Source organism: Dysidea avara, chromosome 9, assembly GCF_963678975.1.
Source record: "Dysidea avara chromosome 9, odDysAvar1.4, whole genome shotgun sequence".
Classification (NCBI taxonomy): domain Eukaryota; kingdom Metazoa; phylum Porifera; class Demospongiae; order Dictyoceratida; family Dysideidae; genus Dysidea; species Dysidea avara.
In genome coordinates this window covers 13,596,568-13,619,029 of record NC_089280.1, presented here as the reverse complement: position 1 = coordinate 13,619,029, position 22,462 = coordinate 13,596,568, and the positions used below count along the sequence as shown (strand labels likewise).

General features: G+C 38.2%; 2 protein-coding genes across 4 annotated transcripts; one reads left to right on the top strand and one right to left on the bottom strand.

Moving 5' to 3' along the window:
• Positions 1-423: 423 nt before the first annotated feature.
• Positions 424-7,915, bottom strand: LOC136266663 (uncharacterized). Of its 3 annotated transcripts, none has more exons than XM_066061660.1 (8): positions 7,832-7,915; positions 7,134-7,306; positions 4,894-5,232; positions 4,632-4,826; positions 3,850-4,564; positions 673-821; positions 552-593; positions 424-502 (listed from the first exon to the last, which is right to left on the bottom strand). In XM_066061660.1, exons 2-4 carry the CDS (start codon positions 7,287-7,289, stop codon positions 4,713-4,715), a joined length of 609 nt encoding a protein of 202 aa, XP_065917732.1. In that variant the 5' UTR covers positions 7,290-7,306; positions 7,832-7,915; the 3' UTR covers positions 424-502; positions 552-593; positions 673-821; positions 3,850-4,564; positions 4,632-4,712. The 3 variants fall into 3 exon arrangements, with proteins under 3 accessions (XP_065917732.1, XP_065917733.1, XP_065917731.1); XM_066061661.1 differs by lacking the exons at positions 424-502; positions 552-593; positions 673-821 and adding exons at positions 5,342-5,465; positions 5,529-5,629; positions 5,681-5,767 and having other exon boundaries at positions 3,656-4,564; XM_066061659.1 differs by lacking the exons at positions 424-502; positions 552-593; positions 673-821 and having other exon boundaries at positions 3,656-4,564.
• On the top strand, positions 7,906-22,252 carry LOC136266661 (geranylgeranyl transferase type-2 subunit beta-like). Its single transcript, XM_066061658.1, has 10 exons — positions 7,906-8,028; positions 8,081-8,191; positions 10,712-10,909; positions 11,314-11,419; positions 11,481-11,533; positions 12,026-12,136; positions 13,046-13,157; positions 20,576-20,664; positions 21,943-22,017; positions 22,070-22,252. Exons 1-10 carry the CDS (start codon positions 8,026-8,028, stop codon positions 22,208-22,210), a joined length of 999 nt encoding a protein of 332 aa, XP_065917730.1. The 5' UTR covers positions 7,906-8,025; the 3' UTR covers positions 22,211-22,252.
• Positions 22,253-22,462: the final 210 nt, after the last annotated feature.

Sequence of the window (22,462 nt, the reverse complement as noted above, 5' to 3'; positions counted from 1 at the left end):
TTGCATATCATTAAAATGATGTTAACATAACTTCGAGCATGGTGCAGCAGCCACTATACTAGCATAATTGTGTGTTCTTCACTACATATACCTCTATTGTGGAATTGTTATTCTGCAAATATGTCTCTATTTAAAGAATGAAATTGCATCCTGCTAACATCAATATATCAGATTAGTGTGCATGACTGACCTACTTTCTGGCTGCATATGCACTACTGAGTCTACTGTGCATTTGGATACAACAAATATAAGGTAGAAGATTATAGGTTTTTCACAATGTACACGTGTAGTTGAAATCACTAAGCAATGGACATAAAAGGTAGATGATTAATTGCATAATCACAACATTTGCAGCTGCTTTATAGTGTTTGTAAAAAATGCATGTAATTAAACTCAACTTATGTATGAATACATACACAACATCACCAGCAATAGCACAATAATAACTAAACTAACATGTTCAATATATCCACTCCATGTAACATTATTGCTCATCACTTGTCTATAAATGTACTATTAGTTATGTATGTTAGACACAACTAGTGACTAACCATCAAGTTGTCTCTTATTAGTCACATGATCAGTGCAGAATCCTTATAAGTGTCATATGGTTGTTAATCAAAACAAAATACAATTTAGTAGTATTGTTATACTGATATATAGAATCCTTACTTTCTGTGCAAGCTCACAAGCATTAATAGGCATGTTCTTTAAAATACAGATGCAACGCCCAGTCTTACAGGATTAGTAGTAGAAAGGAACTCTTTTGCAACAGTAGTAGCCTTTTATTATTTTGCTCCCTTCCTCAGTTTCTTTCACATCTATGGATTGATGGAATTATAATGTAATAAAGCCAATTGCAAAATTTAGCTAACATTGCTTAGCCTGATCACTCCCCACATGCAGCTTCAGTTATATACCTCATATAGTTTCATTTCACTTAATTGAAAAACACATTTGATTCATTATCCCTGATGTTAGGTAACAAAATTACCATCTATCAAGTCCATTATAGAAAATAAACAAGCTGCTTACAGCTTCATACAAATAATAATTATTGTCAAGAGTTCATAATATACACTGAGGAGAGTGTCCTACTCACATAGGTGAATTTAGGAGACACTGCTATAGAAAGGGGGCAAGAAGATAGGATAAAGAGTGTTTATTCTACTAAGAGGAGAAGAATGGAACCCTATATAGTACACAATTTATACTAATTTGCATAACTTTGCTTGGTATAGCAGGGTGAATGAAAGTCATATACTTTCTAAGACTCTAGTTGGATATCTTCTGAGAAAATTTTTAAAATTAGACCTCCTAGGTTTCAATTAGGGAGCATTTTTATAGCTATTTAGCTAACAAAATGCATACTTTGCAAGCCATACTAGATAAACCTGTTTGATGGTAAAGTATATACTATATAAACAAAATAAGGAAGTGTTGTTCATGTAATTATCAGTTAATGACATTAGAATTGTGACTGTTCTATTAGAGCAGTGACTGCTCTATTAGAGTATCTCGATCTTTATAAACACAAAATTCAAACTTGTTAGTTTCATTTTCTTCATTTTCATTTACATTTTATCTTGGTGGTACATATGCTGGTCTGCACTACTCAGTTTAGAACTAGTTATTTTGCTAAAATTTGGACCACATTTTGTCCCTGTTAGGTGGATATTCACCTTGATGGCAGGATGGGGGTCAGCTAGTAATGCGACAATACACAGTTAATAAAACTACATCAGTTTATAACTGTGACTATGAAGTGCATTTATAATTGTTGTCTTCTATTTGCTTGTTGGCGTTCTGAACTTCTGAATACAGTGTGAATGCATGATTCCTGTTTCTAGTGCCAATGTAGTCCTGTAAGTCCAAGGGGAATATATGGCATTCCTGATGCCATTCCTTCAGTGATCTCTCACTGCACATGCCAATGGCGGATCCAGGATGGGGCATTTGGGGCAAATGCCCCCCCCCCCCTCTCACCTTGTGGAGAAGCTAGCCATAGCTACTTCCGAATAAAATACTGAACTTTGTCAGGCCAAGATCAGTTTTGCTATTAAACTTGTGAAAATATGGTAGAATTTCACCTGAAATCAAAGCAAACCAGTCAAACTAGTTGTGAAATAGTTACCCAGCACCTTCGTGCGTACTAAGCGCCTCTAAAAATAATTATCGTGTTGCTGTTGTTTAAGACATTCGAAACCTTTTGAACAGCTTTTAAGAGTTCACAACCATCTGCAAAGGGCAAAATTCAACAGTGAGACACTACAAAGAGGTGATTGTTTGGTGCTTCAAAAATGCAGCAACTAACTTGTGACAAGAGAATCTACTTCCCCAACCACCTACAACTTAGCTTATTTGTGCCCCTCCCCTTGCCAACTCCTGGATCCGCCCCTGCATGCATATACTGTAATGTTCCTTTGTCTGCCGTTGCTGCTGCTGCTGCTCCTACTCCTACTACTGCTGCTCCTACTACTAAAACAAAACCTTAGAAATAAGCTAGGAAGGTAGGAAGGTGATTTGGAGAGCAACCAGTCAACTAGAGTCAAATACTCAAGCACTAGCTGTGAGCTGCAAATCCAATGAACTCTTAAATTTTTGCCACAGCACCACAATTTCAGCATTACACACCACACTATGCATGTATAGTCTCACACAGCCATGTCACTTTTTTCAATGAATAGAGAAAAAACTGGTGTAGTAGAGCAGCATAGTGCAAAACATATGCACGTTGTGATACAATTGTTAAATTTTCCACATAAATTGTACTTCTTATGATATTTATTTTTTGCTATAGTGCCATTGTAGACTTGATCCTTGGTGAACTTTACAGCCATTTTGTATTTACATGGTTTTTGCTTGCTGAAAAAAATTTGAAGCCAATAGGTCATTTCATTATCGTTTGTATTAGCTAAGAAATTCTATCAAGGTTCATTACCCATTTTACACCCCAATGGTAGAGAATTTTGTGACTTAAGGCCACTCCAAGAAAACTCCTTGTTTCCCATTCATTGACCTCAAAAATACATGCGGGCAGGTGGTTCATTATCCATTATAAATATTTACACTAATTTCTGAAATTCGTAACTAACTTACAGAATAGAAATATTTAAACTAAGAACCTGAACAGTGAAAAGCTAGCTAAACGGGCTTTCTGAACGCTAAACTGGTTACTAGCTACTATGAAATCACAGGATAAATAATGAATAAAATGTTCGGTTGACAGCAAAAATGAATGACCATGCAGGAAGAAAATCTGCATGTGGGCAGGAAATGGGAAACAATGAATTTCTTTGAGAGGCCTAATAATTAAACAAAAAGGTGCTACCAAAAAGTCCAGAAACTGTAAAAAATAATAAACAAAAAGGTGTTACCAAAAGGTCAGATAAAGAAATTACTGAACAATCTGGCTTAATTCAACATTTGCTTCCAGGTAAGACGTATTACCATCATCGTGCATTTTACAACACTGTTATATATCTAGGTAATGTGATATTAGCTGACAGAGGCTTTACATGTGATGACTATGCAAGAATGACTTTGGCTGAAGTGAAGATTCCTCCCTTCACAAAGGGGAAGAAGCAGCTAGAGAAAGTAGAAGTTGACTGGGGCCAAGAATTGCCTGTAGTTCGAATACATGTAGAGAGGGTGATAGGCGTTCTTAAACAAAAGTACCTTATATTACAAGGAACATTACTAGTTGTTGACGAAAATGACAGTACTATTGATCAAATTGTAAGTGTATGCTGTGCATGCGTAAACTTGCGTCCATCAGTTGTTAGTCAAGATTAAAATTTAGATTTATAGCTGAGTTGCCTTTATTGAGATTCTTTTTGGAACCTTTACCTTTGGTAAATTGTGGAAGCTTTCGACAAAATGGACAATACCATCTGATTTGTAGACAGTCAAAATGGAACCACTTTATAGGGCACTCTTCATTGTCACATAATATCCTGTCACCAAAGCTTGGTTTTTGACAGTAACATCATAATCTTGTAATGTCTTCATCTTAACAATCCAAATGGTCTTCAGTTGGTACTGATCTCAGTACAACATTTGCTGTGTCAGCCACTGGTCTCCTTGTGTACCACTTCCTGGGAGCATTCCATAGACAAAAAAAAGTCATATAGTGGTTCCAGCTTTTGTTCAAAAAATTCATTGTCTGCCTTAATCCTTTCAATAATAAACCCACTTTCACCCCACACAACAAAATCACAATGTTACCTTACAGATAGCCACTTGCATTTGAACTTAATAAAAATATGCACGTTCTCTTTTTTAATTTCCATTCTCCATCATCATTTTTCTCCATATAATAGTTTGTATCAGCTGATGTATTGTCTGGCAATGTATCCTTAAAACAAAATGAGCATTTGATCTCTAGCATTCCATGCCAATCTTTACAACATGAACAATTCACCAAACCATCAGGTGATGCACCCAAATATGGCCGGTCAACATCAATAAACAAGCCAGCTTCACAGCACTAAATTTTTTTGTGTTTTGTAATGGTTATTGCTTGTAAGCATCAAAGGCAACTTTTTCATGATCACAACCCCACCTATTGTGTATGTATAAATGCACATATAACTCAGAGATGACAAATTATTATCAATTTAGCTACTCACTTTGTTGCTTTTGTTGTGAACTTATGAGCTTCTGGATGTAGCACAATCTTTTAATTAAAGGTGAAAGTAAGCTCGTTGCAGTCACTGCCTTACAGTTTGAAGCAGGATCCTTCTTGCTCTGTGTATAAACCAACTCTTAGTTGATGACTGGCCCCTGGTCACTTCCTCTAATTTTGCAACTTGTTCAGCAGTCACCTACAGCATACAGTAATGATAGAATTGCTAATTTGCTATGAAAACATGATAGCCATGCATGACAAACCTTGATAGTATTAATGGTTCTCTCACACTCTGTTAGAAGGTTGTGATATTGAAGAGTCGGTGCCTCTGGATTATACAGCTCCATCAATGCTGTAGGGTAGACTGATTGACTTAGAATAGGAATAAACTTTTCACTATATGGAGGCGAAATCTTTAGTATTCCAGGCTCTCTTTTTGTGTAACTGTTAATTACATCATAAAAAGTGTTCAATTCAGTATCTGATGGGTCAGATATCTCTGCAGTGTAGGTCTTCTTTTGTGATAATGTGGCATCTGTACCACCTCTGCCTTTACTACTTGAGGATCGAAACTTTATTTCACAAATTTTTGCTGGAGTAACCTATAATTGGAGATGCAAAATGTTATATGTATAAGCAGCTAGTTATGTGAATCATTTTATGCAAGATGGGTAATACACTTTCAAAACTCTTATCTATATATGTACTTACACTCTCTGCAGGTGGAAGCCACATGCATCTTTGTGATATAACTGATGCTGATCTCTGTCATATACTGTTAGCAGCCACAAGACTGGAAATAATGGCAGCAACATGGGAACAGGCTTCTCCTATTCTATACAAAGTCACAGATAACATCCTATCACATGATCCCATCATGTTTTCCAAATATACATACCCTGCCATGCAATTGCAGTGTGCTGCTAATATCTCTCCATCCTCTTCTATTACAACCCATGGTATAAGTGGTGTGCAGGAAGTCCTTAGCGAATGCATAACCTATATATGTGTGATGGTTTGAAACGCATATCTGGTCCATGATACATTAACCTTTCCCTTTAGGTCCAGTATAGCTGTGTAATTTCAGCTCATGTACCCATCCAAAAAACTTTCACCATCAAGCATTCCTTTCCATGCCTGCAGGTGTACATGTTATTGTTTATTTAACCCAGGCTATAGCTGTATCATAGGGTTGGGTGATATTGAATTTGTGACAAGCGATTATTGCATGAGTCATTTAATGAGATTATTGCATGTGAAAATTAAAACACAACCACATAGTTTGAAAAATCCTTATGACTGCTTGTTTTTACTAGGATTAGCTTACAAACATAATTTCTTTGCTAACAAGTCAACCAATTGACATAGTTAGTAATGGTATGCATGAACTGTGTCAAATATGAGGTCTAGAAGAGACACAAATTAGATGATAAATGTGATAATTATTGCAAAATGTGATAATATTACTGCTGAACTCATTTATCAGCATTGAACTTATTTACACACCCTATGATGTAATTGTACAATATATACCCTAGCTCATCGATTAACAAGTCTTCACCTTTTGTGCTGTGCAGCAACCATTGTACTATCTAGATATAGCTATCACTCTTTGTGCTATGACTAGTCTTAAAACTTGCTTGCTAATACTTTATCTGTAGCATTACCTATAGTTAGCTCAACTTTTCCATGCACTAGCTAACCAACATTAACAGTAAGCCATTATAACCATTCATGTAGCTGATTATAGTCAATTACTTTAATCATACCTTATTAAAGCAAATAGACAAATTCCATAATAAGGCTTTATAGCATATAGAAATAACCATTACCCCTAGCAACCTGAATTTCCCAGTATTATTAGGTGATGATGCCTAAAGTAACTTCTCCAAATTTTGAAAGGATAGCATGTATATGTCATAAGATATGACATTTTGAAATTTGTGGTTTTCCATACATATCTATGTGAGAGGGCTATAGTTGCCCCTTCTCGGTAATCACAAAAATGAGGTATTTCAACATATGCAAAAACTAAAAATTCAAAAGTACATGTATCTCAATATTACATAATTTGTAGGTGTGAATGTCAACAATAATCTCTCCAAGTTTTAAATGGATAGTGTATATAGGTCATAAGATATGACCATAGATACTACACCTTGAATCCCATGATTTGTGTGATTACTGAGAAGGGGCAACTGTTGCCCCTCTCATTGACAATGTATGGGAAAATTGCAACTTCAAAATGTCATATCTCATGACTTATTTATGCTATCCTTTTAAAACTTGGAGAAGTGACTTAAGACATTGACACCTACAAATAATGTAAAATTTAGGTTGTTAGAGGCAACGCTTGGATTTTTCATTATTATGAAATTTGTCTATTACAGCTTTCATAAACAACTCAGCTGGTAATTTAAAAGATCTGATTTAAATTATATGCAGCTATATATGCATCTATATTAGTAGTAGCTATACATGACCACTAGCTGAATACAGCTACCTTAAGTTCCTCCCTTGTGTATGGACTGGGTGTGCTAGTCATGTAATAGACCATGTCGCTCCATGTCACGCTTGGAATGTCCTGTGGATCCTCTTCCCACTCAGAGATGGAATAGGGATCAAACAGCAAGGCCTGCAGAAACGACTTTACTTCCATATCTCTCCTGTGTTTCACTAGAAAGTGACAAAAAGTACTCTGACTTAAACCTCCATTATGCGTATAGTGACTTCAAGAATGGCATCTAGTAGCAATAGCTTAAATCACCGAGATGTATTACTGAGACTCATCAGAGTCACAATTACTATAGTATAGGTATAACCTATACTACGTGTATTTTTAGCTATGACGTATACCTCTTTTGCCTTCGAAGATGGTGTATAGCAACAGTAACCAGGACACATCCTCATTTGCAAAACCTCTATTGTTAATGTTGCTTCAGGGTGTTGAAGTTAAAGGTGATGAATTTGCACTGCAAAAATGCCTATAAAGGTCAAATCTTCGATGGCACTATTCAAAAATGAGTAGAATTTATGTGGAAAGTTCCATAATTGCATCACAAAGTGCACAAAATGTCAATTCTTTGCACTCAGATACATACCGCTCACAACACATCACACCACCATTCTACTGGCTTCTAGCTATTAAAGAATCCCGTAATTGCCTAAAGCAACGTACTATTTTGAAGAACAATATTATACCTCAGTGTATAGATCCCCCTACAGAGGTATATACTGTCCGATTTTCCATCACTGATCAGAGTGAACTTCGATTGTGGTTTTTAATTTCATCCCGTTACTACAACATCGATTGTGGGTTACATCGATGGAAGAGTGACCTCTAAGCTGTTTGTATGTTCTAATCGGCTTTACGGGATTTAGATGCTCATGTGGTGATGGTAGGAAAAGTTTTCTAGAGTATGTTTTTAGTTTACACATGCAAATCGTCAGGGAACGCCGATAAAGGACGTGAAGTTACCAGACATTCCAGAACGGAAAAACTTACTGCTCAAGAAACACGCTGAATATATTGCAGCATACGAAAGAGACAAAAACGATTATGTAAGTACCTGACTGTTGTGTTCTTTCTGAATTTGCTGTTTATACTGCCCACTATGCATCTTCCCCATGCGCTCCCCCACCCCCTTCCCTGCCTCCCATTCCCCGGGTATGGGCGTTCACATTGCTCTCCGAAAAGTATCAATTGTCGTATACACTTTACAAACTGTGCTTTTGCTGCAAATTTCCACCTTGACTTTTCACTTTGACCGAGGATGAAAGTTGGACTGTTGGAGTACAGAATATATTGGAATGTCACTCCCTTGTCAGTTTTGCTTTGCACTATTTTAGTAGACCGTGGCAACTGCACAAGTGATTCTAAGGTATTTGCATAGTGTTGGGATAATTACTTTTTAAAAGTAACTCGTTACATAGTACTTGCAACCAAACTATTTAGTTACAGTTACATCATAGATTTATAACCCCAGGTACTGGATGGCACACAGAGCGACACGCCCAATACTTCTGTAGAAACACTCCTTGTCTGATGGATCTTAAGAATTTGGCATCTTTTCCAGCTTTTGAAATCATGCTCAAGCGTTCTGGGTGTTCAGAGGAAGATCTGTTCTTGTTATTTGTTGAGTTTGAATAGACTGTCACTACCCAGTAGTACTCTTTTGCGAGACTTTTCATGATGGGAAATAAGAAATGGCTGTAGGTGAGTGGCAAATTTTGTCGACCTGTACTGCCTAACACTGGATTAGTCTACGAGGTGTTCGTTTCGCTTTAACAATAGTTTAAGACCTGTAGTTTTGCATGGGGATTTAGTCAGTGCATTTATACTCTGTTCTTCGTCTTCACAAGGTGATATTACAGGTCACTGAAATTACGTGCATTATCACCTTGAACAGGACAAGAACTTGCAACGATAGCGCACTGACTAAATCCTCATGTAAAACTACAGGTCTTAATCCAATTCACCAGTGCTCTATCATGCAAAACTACAGTTCAAAATCCAATTCACCAATGCTCTATCATTACAGTATAAGTTTGGTGTGATGTCACTTCCTTCCTACACATGTGTGTTACACATAATGTGATGCAAGGTGTCTATGACTCTATGATAAAGTGAACAATACCTAACCCAGTGAACTATGTGATACATGTTTCATGACGTTGATATGTTGTTCATTTAGTGTTTAATCAGAAATTTACTTTTTACAAATGGTCAGAATTTGTGTATGTCTCTCTTGAGTACCGTATAGCGGATTTTTATTGCGAGGACTTTAATCTCGCATTTTGGGCACTTCGCAATATTAAAATTTGCGACATATTTTATCACGTGGAGTTTGAGGTTTTTAGTGCCTGTAAAGCTGTCGTGGTGGAACGTTCAACAGCAAACCAGGTGCTTGTTTGTACATAACAGCTTGCTAATTGTTTTGTAACAGCTCGATCAGTTGTTCATTCCCCTACACAACATAGTCTGGCGGCGCCCACCCCTTCGCATAGAGTAAGGGTCTGGTACGCTTAGTATCACCGAGTTGTTCTGGAGGAATTTAATTTGAATGTAATGACGTAACGAAAATGGCCTTAACGGAAGTGCCTCACCCAAACTGTGGCAGAGATATTGAACTTTCTTCGCCTTTACACAGGCGAAGTGGATTGGTCTACTTTTATAGAATACACATGTCTCCCTACCTAGGAAATCAGAGCGTAACATGGGTTTTTGCATATCAAACAAGGCGAAAAGCCCTTCCCGATATAACACTTTCTTCTCTTTGTTCTTTATTAGCTAACTCCTTTTGTTTATTCAGTACTGTTAGGGCATTTGATTCATTCTTTTGACGTAACATACACAAAAATGCACTGATTAAACGTGGAGCGTTCTGATTGGTTGCACCAGTTTTTGGTAATCCGGTACAACTCCACTATATTAAGCATACCAGACCCTTACTCTATGCGAAGGGGCGGGCACCACCAGACTATACACAACACGTGTTTCTTCACTAAACATCGCTGAAAGTGGCTGCCCTACCCGTTTCCTGGCAAACTTCAGGCACCTGCATCAATTTATCATGGATACAAGCATGGATACAAAGAAACATAGCAACATAAAAAATTTCACTGCTTCCCATCTTGTACGCGAACACTTATTACAATGAGTAATAAATTCGCGCGGGGAATTTAATGTCGCGAATTTGTCACCTCGCGAGATTGAGTGTCGCATGATTTTATTATTGCAAGTAAATTTGTCCGCAAGAAAAACCCGCTATACGGTATCATATAAATCCAGAAATGTTTGCTTGTGCCAACTTAGACAAATAGTATGCTTTGAAGCATTTGTGTGAAGTCTTTTAAACGGAAGAATGAAAGCACTGCGTTTTTCCTGCTTTTTTGTCCATCCAGCTAAAAATGCTAATTTAAATGCTTTACCAATTCTACAATAGGTGTCAAAAAGTTCTTGTTTCATGACATGGTGTTTCATTTTATTTTATTTATGGTTCATTCTGAGATGCATATCACTAGTACTTTGTCACTGTTGCAACAGAACAAAACACAGTTGTATACAGTCTATACATTTAGGAGTACTGTGTTACGGAGTACCTCAGGATGAGTGGTATCTACTGGGGGTTAACAGCAATGGACCTAATGGGACAACTGGAGGTGATGAACAAGGCAGAAGTGTTAGATTATGTCCGCAGTTGTCAGCATCCATGTGGAGGTGTGAGTGCTTGTTTAAACCATGACCCCCATTTGTTGCACACCCTCAGTGCTGTACAGGTACGTGTATGTTGTATTCATTTGTGTTTGTATACTGTACATGTCTTGCCTTTGCTATTCATACCCATATTTGTAAACAGTAGGATCATACTACTTGCTGTGTTTTTATACCTTATAACATTGCATACTTATCCATAGTCTCGTTTGTGTGACATACATACCCATGTAAAGAGGACAACATCTCGTGGTCCCAATATAGTGACATTTACATGTGTGTATATGTGTACTATAATGAATTGGTAATTCTTTATAGTGGATTTTTCTTGTCAAGGGAGAAAATTTGTACTCCATTTGATAAGTTTTTTTTTCATAGATTGTCAGTGCCTTGCCAGTAAATTTCATACTTATAAAGTATTTCACTCTTGAGCATTTATTGTTGTCATTTGTGAAAACTTTCTGTACAGATCCTAGCATTATACGACGGTATGAACATCATTGATATTGATGGTGTGGTGAAGTTCACAGCTGGACTACAACAACCAGATGGATCATTTGTAGGAGACAAATGGGGTAGGTGTAATATGTACACCATTCGTCTTGTGTTAACCTGTTCTCATTTGTTCATTTGTAGGTGAGGTTGATACTCGGTTTTCTCTTTGTGCCTTAGCAACATTAGCACTTGTGGTATGTTGTATCTGTTGGTGATAGAGATTTAGCAAGTATTTAGTTTGCAAACTGTAGTATTGTAGAATTACTAAATCTAATTTAGGGATGGGAAGTAACTCTTCATAATATCGTTGTATTGGTATCTTCCAAATTTCAGTGAAATGATAATCAACATTACCATGTTATTAAAGACATGTGTCAATCATTTCTACTTTTCTTGTCCTAACCTAAAAATGACTATCTTTCCAGTATTAATTCTAGAGCATTGAGGCTGTGTAGTTGGATTGATTATTTTCTCAGCCATTATGTGCATTTCGATGTCAGCGAATCGTTTAATTAAGTTTCATATTAGTACGATACCCATGATTCATATAAATGTATGTACTAAGAGGATACTTTGAATTTGACTAGGTCACACATAGTGTGCTTTGAAGTTTAGTCATTAATGAAGTATTTACAGTAAAATCCTATAGATACGGTATGCTGTTACTGATTTTATCATTCATTTAGGGTAGACTGGATGCAGTAGATGTTAAGAAGGCTGTGAGCTTTATTCTGTCTTGTATGAACTTTGATGGAGGATTTGGCTGTACACCAGGATCTGAGTCACATGCAGGCCAGGTAGGAATTGTATATGTAGTTGTGTTTATAGTGAAGAATTGATAATTATGTGTTCGTATAGTTAAGATAAAACACTGTTTCCAGTTTAGTTACTGTCCAGTTGAATAAATGAAGACCATTTTTATATGTAGAATGTTCAACTATTTACTTAGTGCAATAGAATGGACACATCTTAAAGTATGCTAATTGAACAGTTGCTTTTGGCCTTGAAATGATTGGAATTTTGTCATTTCAAGAATTGATACTCCTCTATAACTGTAGTGGTATTACTCCTACACATAGTTAGCATACATTATTGATAATAACTGGTTGATCAAATTATATATGGTACTGCCCAAGCACAACGTCGTACTTGCTCACACATACAATTTGCTTGAGACTTTAAAAATTGCTAATTAAGGGGTGTGGCAACTGTTTCGCTCGCGATTCTCATGGACAAAACAGCTGCCACGTTGTCTCGCGAGCGAAACAGTTGCCACGCCCTTTAATTAGCAATTTTTAAAATCTTGAGCAAAGTTGAGTGTGCGAGTGAGTGCGACGTTGCACTTGGGCAGTACCGTAGATAATGTTATGTGTAGTTTTGTCTCAGTTTCTACTCTCATTAGTAACAAAGTTTACATTGTCAGTATATAGTAGTTCCTTAGATACTGTGGTTAACTGTGTGAGTGAAAATTATGCCTACACTGGTCTACATAGTTGACAAAACTAACAATAATATTATTGCAAAGAATGCTTAAATTATTCGTCTAGTTTTTTTTTTGAGACCTAGGCAGATATTATTGCTCTATTAGAGTAACTGAGTGTTCTATTAGAGTAGTTTAAGTTTTTTTAATACCTAGAGATCCAGATACAGTAACCGATCTATTTCTTAAGGGTGATTACTGTGATGAGTTGTACTGTACATTACAGGTCTACTGTTGTTTGGGAGCACTGGCAATAGCTGATGCACTACATCATGTTGATTCTGATAGTCTAGGGTGGTGGCTGTGTGAACGGCAACTTCCATCTGGAGGACTAAATGGTATAGTTATAATGCACTTATTGTTTAACTATATATATATGTAGACTAAGTTTAGAACAATACTTCAGTAAATATAAACAGTTGAAGTTTTATTCCTGTACAAATGACTCTGGTACTTCCTATAACAGTTGATATCATTTCACAAGCAACAAATTTCAATGTAGTGGAGAGTCAATATTGTTATTAAACCAGCAGGCTGACTGTTGGTACACACCCAAAAAATGTGTCATATTTCAGCAATACGTTTGTGAAAAAATACAAGCCCTCAAAATTACACTGTAGGCTTAACTTTATTTTTCAGGGGAAATCTTCATGTTTGTGTAATAATAGCTCTAATCAACAGCAACCCAAAGAATTTGAATACCCGTGTACAACTCAATTAAGTGATAGCTTGAGGGACATCAAATGGATATAAAAGCGATTGTCATAATCATTACATACCTCCCCCCCCCCTGCTCTAAAGTACTGTAAGTTACAAAAATCATTATAAATTACGCAGTGTGTGCATTAGGTCAAAGTTTAGGTCAATACCCATAGTAATCAACTGGGCGAATGGTACGGCCACTTCTCGTAGTTGGAAGAGATGAAGAATCAGCAATTCACCTGTCGAGTCTATACTCTCATCCAAATTGCTATGGAAAAGTGGGGGACTCCACTGAGGTGAAATGTTGGTCTCCTTATTCTCTTCCAGCAGGGGGCGTACTCGATTAATGTGGACTGTTTGCTTCCTGGAGCCCATCTTCAATAGCACAGTTGTGGGATCCTTGTGTTGGATTACTATCCATGGCCCGGTCCAACAAGGGTCCAACTTGCCTTTAGTTGGATTGTCTAGTAGAACCCTTTGGCCCTCCTTCAGTTTAGGTGGAGACTTCCCATGATAGTAATGTTGCTGTCTATCTGTGGAATGTACCATATTGGCATCAACAAGTTCCTTAATATCCCACAGTTTCTAGCGCAAGGCTGAGCTGTACTCCCAAGGATCTAGGATTGCAGTGGTGTACAACTCTGGAACATGTATAGAGGGTGGATTGCGACCAAAAATAACTTCGTAAGGAGATAAGCCTGTGGATGTGTGCTTAGAAGTACGGTATACAAACATGAGCAACTGAAGGTGGTCTTCCCAGTCACAACTCTTCTGAGTAAACACACACAAGAGATTTAGTAGTGAGCGATTCATTCTCTCAACCAAGCCATCCCTCGTGGGGTGGTAAGGGGTTGTGTGTGACTTGGTCACTTTGAATGCCTTGCAAAGGTCAGAGAGCACATGGCTTTCAAAGTTGCGGCCTTGGTCAGAATGTAGCTTGGATGGCGGCCCCACAAGTGTGAACACTTGATCTCTAAGAATGCGAACAATTCTCTCTGCCTTTTGGTCAGGGATTGCTTGAGCAAATGGCCACTTGGAGAAATAATCCTGGACAACTAAAATGTATTGGTTTCCGTTTGCATACATAGGTACTTTGAGAATATCCACTGCAACCAATTCCCAAGGTCTAGTGGCAATGACAGGCTGCAGTGGAGCAGGATGGTTTGGTGGGGCTTTGGTGGTCTGGCAGGTGGTACAATGGTTGCAGTAGCGTATCATGTCCTTGCTCATGCCTACCCAGTATGCTATCTTGGAGAGTGAGGACAATGTATGACTTTCACCTTGATGGCCTGATCGGTCATGTGCAATGGCCAAAAATTCCTTCTTTAATGATTGAGGTACTATGATTAAATACTGCTCTTCAACCATGGTTGGAGATTTTACTCTTCGGCATAATACTGAGTCCTGGATGCACAGCTGAGACCACAGTTGGCAATAACGACGCAAGGGAAACAAACGCCAGCTGTTGGAAGTTGGGAGGGTAGTAGACGACTGTAAATGTGTGAGGACAACGGAGAGCACTGGATCTGACTGTTGAGCTGAGGCATTGTTGGTAGTGGTCATGGAAAGTTCTAGAGCCACTAGAGACACAGGGTGTCTCGACAAAGAATCAGCATCAACATTCTCTATTCCTGGACGGTACTTGACTTTGAACTCATATGCTGACCACAAGCCCCTAGTATGGCTAGAGTCTGCAAAAGAGAGTCATGCTCGCTCACAAAGGCTTCAATGTTGGTCACTGGAGTCAGGAGGGTGAATGGGGCACCCAAAAGATAATGTCTAAATCTACGGGTTTCCCAGACAATCGTCAAGCACTCCTTCTCACTGGTGGTGTAATTCTTTTCAGCTGAGGTGAGTGATCTGCTAGCATATTGTACAACAATACCTCTGGATGTTGACAGCACTGCACCCAGACCTACATCTGAAGCATCTGTAGTGAGCGTGAAGTGATCAGTCTCTCTTGGATAATCTAGGATGGGTGGAGAAACAAGAGCATGTTTAAGATTGTCAAAAGCTTGCTGGTGCGTGGATGTCCAGACAAATTCAAACCCTGTTGCTGGTTAATGGAGTTAAAGGAACTGAGATGTCTGCAAAAGAGGGAATGGAACGTCTGTAAAAGTTAGCAAGGCCCAAAAAAGAACGCAGTTCTTTGGCTGAGGTAGGGACAGGCCAACCTGCTACTGATTTGGTTTTCTCTAATGTGGGGGAAACACCCAATGATGAGTATTCAAATCCTAGGTGGGTAACTGAACTCTTGCCAAACATACACTTACAGCCCCGTAGTGTGAAGCCAGCAGCTTTCAGTTTACCCAAAACCAGCTGCAGGTCTCGAATGTGTGACACCATATCACTACAGTACACAATACAATCATCGACATAATTATCGACACAATACTTACAATCACGAAGGACATCATCCAAGCCACGTTGACAGGTCTGTGTAGCACCTGTGAGTCCATACAGCATCACCGTAAACTCCCAGAGTCCATATCCAGGTCCGGGACAAAAGGCAGTCTTTTCTTATTGAGTTGCAGTTCATTGGGAATTGCCAGTATGCACTTCTCAGGCCAAGCTTCGAAAATACACTTTTGCCTGATAGCTTTTGCTGGGGTCCTTCTGCACGGGGAACAGGATATGAGTCTTTCTTAGTTAGCCGGTTTAACTGCACAAAGTCAACACATATTCTTATTTCGCCATTGCTCTTGGGAACGTATACTGCTGGTGCACACCATGGACTGTTACTTGGCCTTTTGATACCTTCATTAGCCATGTCTTCAAGTTGTTTGCTCACTCTATCTGTGTAATGAAAGGGAATAGGGTGAGGTGGTACTTTTACAGGGGCAGCATCACCAGTGTCAATAGAGTGTTCGGTGACGGTAGTTTTTCCCAGTTGTTGAGTGAAGAGTAGTTTATGACGGTCAATAACTTGCTTCAAATCTGGATGGACATCTTTGGGGAAGTCAATGTCTGAAGCGTCAGAATGTGTGGTTGTGGATGGAATGGCTTGTGGTAATTCATCATCAACTGTTAGCATGTTACAGGACCCTGAACAGGTTTTAGCTCAGTGCAAACTAAGTTGGAATCTTTGATGATCAGATGTTCTCACTGTGAGATTATCGAAGTCAATGATCAAGCCATGTTTGGTAAGAAAGTCATACCCCAGGATGACAGGTGTTGATAAACTGTCTACAGTGACAAATGTGTGAGTGGTTTGGAAATCTCCAAGTACAACATCAGTCTCGGTTATGCCCATGGAGGACAATGCCTGGCCATCTACATTAATTAGTCTTATTTTGTGTTCTTGCTGAAGATGTGGTAGGAAAATGTGCACACTGGACAACACTGAACAGGAAGCACCTGAATCCAACAATATAGCTGTCATATGCGTTCCAACTTTTCCAGTGATGTATGTAGCTTGTCTGATGTGAGGAGATTGTGTGAGTGTAGGTATGCATTCAGTTTTGTGAGCACTCACTATGGACGGGGGGTGCTCCCTGCTCGGTGAGTTGGAGCACCCCCGTTGGCATTTCCCTGACTCCAACAATCCCTGGTTAAGTGGCCTCTCCGTCCACACTTAAAGCACTCAGCTTGAGATAGGCCAGATCTACAATTTCTGGCCAAGTGACCAGGCTTTTCACAGCGGAAACATTGACGTACAGAGGGGTTGCGCTGCTGGGTAGTGGGTGCTGCTAATTGTTGGGACATCACTTGCAAGGTCTCTTCCACTTTCATAATTCGGTTGTCCTCTGTTCTCTGTACTTGGTTCACTGGTTGTGATACCTCTGCCCTCTCTTAAATCAAGTGAAGTTCTCTTGACTTGGCCATTGTTTCCAGAAAGTTTACCTTGGGCTGTAGCTTGAGTTGAAGGGATATCTTATTAGGAAGTGAGTTCATGAAATAAAATCGGAGTTCTGAATCTCTAACTGCAGTAGGTAGTCTAGAGTACACTTGATCAAACAGCTTCTGTATATCACGGGCTAATTTATCGACACTTTCATTTTCTCTTAGTTGCCTTCTTGCCATTTGCTCACTTGATACCATCCTATCTTCTTCTGTATCTGGGCACAAACGTACTAGGAGTGCTTCCTTTAAATGTTGGTATGTGTCTATCTGGTCGTCTCCCAAGGAATCATAAATGGCCCAGGCTTGGCCCTTTAGAAACGTGGGCAGACAGAGCAATTTCTTGTTGTCATTCCATCCGTTGGCCGCCACACAGACTTCATAGTGCTTGAACCAGGACTTGCATCTTCGTCATGAAGTGGTTCTGGCAAAGCGAGACCGACACCAGTCGCCATCCTGTCCTGGGTTTCGGCACCAATGTAATAATAGCTCTAATCAACAGCAACCCAAAGAATTCGAATACACGTGTACAACTCAATTAAGTGATAGCTTGAGAGGCATCAAATGGATATAAAAGTGATTGTCATAATCATTACATTTGCCTTCTCAACCAATTAAATATAAATTGCTAATGCTTAACTTACTGTAGTTGCTTTGAAATTTGGCATACATTATGGACATATTGAGGCAAATTCATTACAGCAAGTCTGGTGTGATCTGATAGGCATTCACAGAGTTATGGACAACTATTTAAGACCACACCCTCCCTACAGGGTAAACCACTTATGGGAATAACTTGAAAGTTGATCTGTGTGTAGGCTTGCAATCATAACTACACCATTTGTTGTTTAAAATAAATCAAAGTGACAGCTAAAGAGTTATAGAAGAAACCAACTTAGTGTAAATAATATAACAGTCACTGAGTTGCAAAATAGATGCTTGAAATATATGGAAAATAAATTACTCCAGGGTTCAAACCAGTCACCTACACACCTAACTCCCAAACCTTTCACCACTGAACCACTGTGTCAGCTCACTTAATCTCTATCCTATAAATTTAAGTTCTAGTTTACGCTTCAAAGATCTTTCAATAGAAGATCTTCCAATAGAAAATCTAAATTGCTCTCAAGTCAACAAAAATGTGCATTCTGTAAATATTAACAAATAGACAGTTAAAATCTATAAACCTGAAAAACTGTCTGTCTGTATGCATTCTTTCCTTGTAATGCCGCTAACTTGACAACCAAAGCATGTATCGACATGGGACTTTAACAAAATTAAATGCTCATCATCTGGCAACTCCAAGTTAGTTGTTTAAAATCGCTACGTGCTTTTGTTTGCTCTGTATAAAGTGTTGAAGGCATTGGTGTAGAGGAAAACTTGAGCTAAATTCCTGTCAAAACCATGAACAAACAGTCAGCATTAGTGCATAGAACTGTTAACCCAAAGGTCCAGGGTTGGATTCCTGCCCATGACAACTTTTTTCTCAGTGACATCTTTTCGTAACACACTTTTTCATATGCCAGCTATTGACGATGATTACTCAGCAATCTCTGCACGTATCGACATACTGTACAAAACGCTCACCATCTGGCTACGTCACAAAGTTTGTTGCAGGTTTTTATGTGCGTCCCTTTGTCTGGTCCAGCACGTTGAAGACCATGATGTAGAGAAAACTTCCGCTGCATTCTATTGCTAACCACACGATGAGCAGCTCAGCTGGTAAAGCACTGCCCTGAAGTTGTCGTGACTACTGCTGTGTAGGGTGTGGGTTTGAATCCTGCCAGTGACAAAACTTTTTTTCGTTTTACATACCTTTCTGATGCATACTTTTTCTAACTAAATTTTTTTTCTCATAGTAAGTTCATAGCATCCTGGTATTGCTTCACAGCATGTGGACTGTTGGAAAAGTATACAGTAGCACATTTGATAGGTATAGGACAGACATAGGCAAGCCAATTGGGTACATGTTCACTTGTCTGTGTGTTTGTCCCATGTGTTCTATTAGAGTAATTGCCTACTCTTTGTAACTCCGATTCTTTTGTGATGTTAACTACTTGCCTAAATTATAACCAGGAAGTGTACCCATGTATTAAATTAATTATGCTCAAACTTTTGCTTGCAGTATAGCCCCAACTGCTTTAAATACTCTTTATTGACCACGTTATACAGTGCCTGCATGATAGGACAGCACCACATAATTTGCTCATATCTTGGTATACATAGCTTACATGCAATTCTGTTGTTTGGTTAACCCCATCTTCACATCATTAAGCTTGCATGGTAGCAGTTAATGTGAAAAGTGTCCTGCACATGGGGCAGGTACCAATGCTAGTAGCAATCAAGTACAAATGTAAGTTCTGCCTTCCATGGTCATCGTTGTGTCTGTATCTGTATAAAACAACAGAGTCTGAGAACTGCCATTTTCTGACCATTTTTAGCTAATGTCTAGGAAGTTTTTGTACAGTGCTATAATTGAGTATGTCCGACCACATAATAGGTTTGTCAAATCATTTCCAAAACATAATTTCAAGCACCGAACAAGCTCTAAAGCCAGCTTGTGATCACCTTTGGGGTACGTAATGTACAAAAAAAAGTTAAATCCATGCAGAAACAGCAAAGCTGTAAAAAGGGTGCAACCTTGAAAAAATTGTCTAAAGTAATGATGTTAATGCCTATCAATTTTACAAATGCAAACAGCAGTTATACTGATTATTAAAATTACATTTTTGTGTGCATACATATCTTTACTTTACACAAATATTCTAATTGAACAGTCATTTGGCATTCGCATAAGTAATGTGTCATACAATAACTCCTTTGTCCAGTTTCTACTTCAAATGTGTCCTATCAACAATTGCATCGGTATATTCAGATACAAGCTGCAGCTCTTACGACAGTAACTCTAGGCTGTAGAGCAAGTACTATCTGGGGGTGGCTATTGCACCAGCCGCAGCTATTAACTGGAATACAGTACTCTATCATCAAGTATACTTAATGTTTCATAACCTTACTGTATGGTAGCTTCTGACAATGATGTTGGGCAGATTTCTGTTGTGAGTCCTTGAAAATGGACCCTACAAGTAGCAGGTTAATGTAAGTTCTTTCCACTATGCTTCAGACACATTTCTAACATCAGTATAAGATACACTTAGTTCAATTTGTTAGTGTAAAATTGGTGATGATATAATTTCAAACTGCTGGCTGTTTGTAGGTAGACCAGAGAAGTTACCTGATGTGTGTTACTCATGGTGGGTACTCTCTTCACTAAAGATCATTGGTAGAATACACTGGATATCAAAGGTGTGTAGTGGTAGTAAATGTCACGATGTAGTGAAATGTTTTATGAATGGAGTATCAATTAGCTGCCGTTTTATCAGTAATAGGACTAGAAATGTCTGCCAGTACGGTGATTGGCTTTTTCAGTACATTTTTTGTTTGTAGCAATTAAATCAATGTTCTGTGCACTCAGTTGAGCAGCTTTGTGTGGGATGATATGCCACATCATATTGATTCCACGTTTACTAAAATGGTACTTTTACTGCAATCTATTTTGACAGCACTTACTTAATGCTTAAACCCACAGAGAACTTTTGGGGAATACATGTTTACACAATATATGGGCATGCATGGCAACACTAAGTGGGGTAACTTACCTCTTACAGCCTACAAATATACATCTATTAAAAGTCTGTTCACTGGGCTACTTGAAGAAGGTTAAATGAGCATTGTAACTACAGCGGCTTACTTGTTATGAAGCGAAGAACAGTAACGAGTAATGTCTTTGTGTTTCAAAATTCTTGCCACATGTATAGTTTCGATTGTGGGTTTACTCATGTGAGTCATATATGGCCTGATAGAAAATTTAATGGCAAACCAAGTGGAAGGAGATAGGAGCAACCACCATCAAGTTATCAACCATTTTATAAAGGTATGTAAAAGGTTTGCGTGTTTCCTTACCAGAAATTTATTTTCACGGCTAGTTTTGGCCTCACCATTTGGATAAAACCATTTTAATCCTTGTTACATCACAAGTAGAATGATGTAAATTGTGTAGCCATAGGATAACCACTTCGAAAGTTACAGCGCTTTGTGCAAGGCATGCGTGTTTATTAAGTTAAATCCAGTTTTCTGGATTATGCGGGTTTAAGGGTTAAATGATATCCTACCTCCTCTGATGTGCATCGCTAGTAATCCTATTAATTCACACAGCTGGTGTCTATGGCTACCACAATTATTATGTTGTAGCTATGCCAGCAAGCTACATATGTTCATTTAATGTTGTGCTTTAATTATAACACTGAATGGTTTGATGACTCGTATAATCCCGTACAGCCCTATTAGAGTAATTGGATGAAGGTTACAAGATTCTCTTATTTCAACTTTTAACTTTTTTTTGTATCAATGCTTAACATTAATGCAATTGTTCACCATTGTACATACTGTATGTTGTGATCCTTTATTCTCCTCACTTCTGTCATGTATGAAAGATATTTTATCCCATTATACATATATGCACCCAATATTAAGTTGGCATGTTTTGTTAAATGTACATGACTTTTTGTTGGTTATTTGGTACAGGAGAAACTAGTGGGGTACATACTAGCTTGTCAAGATGAGGAGACAGGAGGATTCTCAGATCGACCTGGTGATATAGTATGTGTTGTATAAGAACATGATTCAGTTATTCAATTGTTTTGTGTTACAGGTTGATCCTTATCATACATTGTTTGGTTTGGCTGGCCTGTCACTACTGGGTAATGACAGGATCAAGCCTATTAATCCAGTATTCTGTATGCCACAGTATCTGATTGAGAAGTTGAACTGTGTACCTAAACTTCTTGATTGATCTGATTTGTAATAATATTAATGAATAATACAATAGCTCAGCTTCGGTAGTTAATCTTAATAGCGCAAACTCTCTAAGAATTTTTAAGAAACTATCTACACATACTTTTAGAAGTTACAACATTAACTATGATGGTATTGTTACAGTGAGGATCAGTTTGGTGAAAAACGTATACATATATTTTAAAAAAACAACAACAACAACAACAACAAGGCAAGGTACACACATAAACACAGTACTTACTCTTAACAT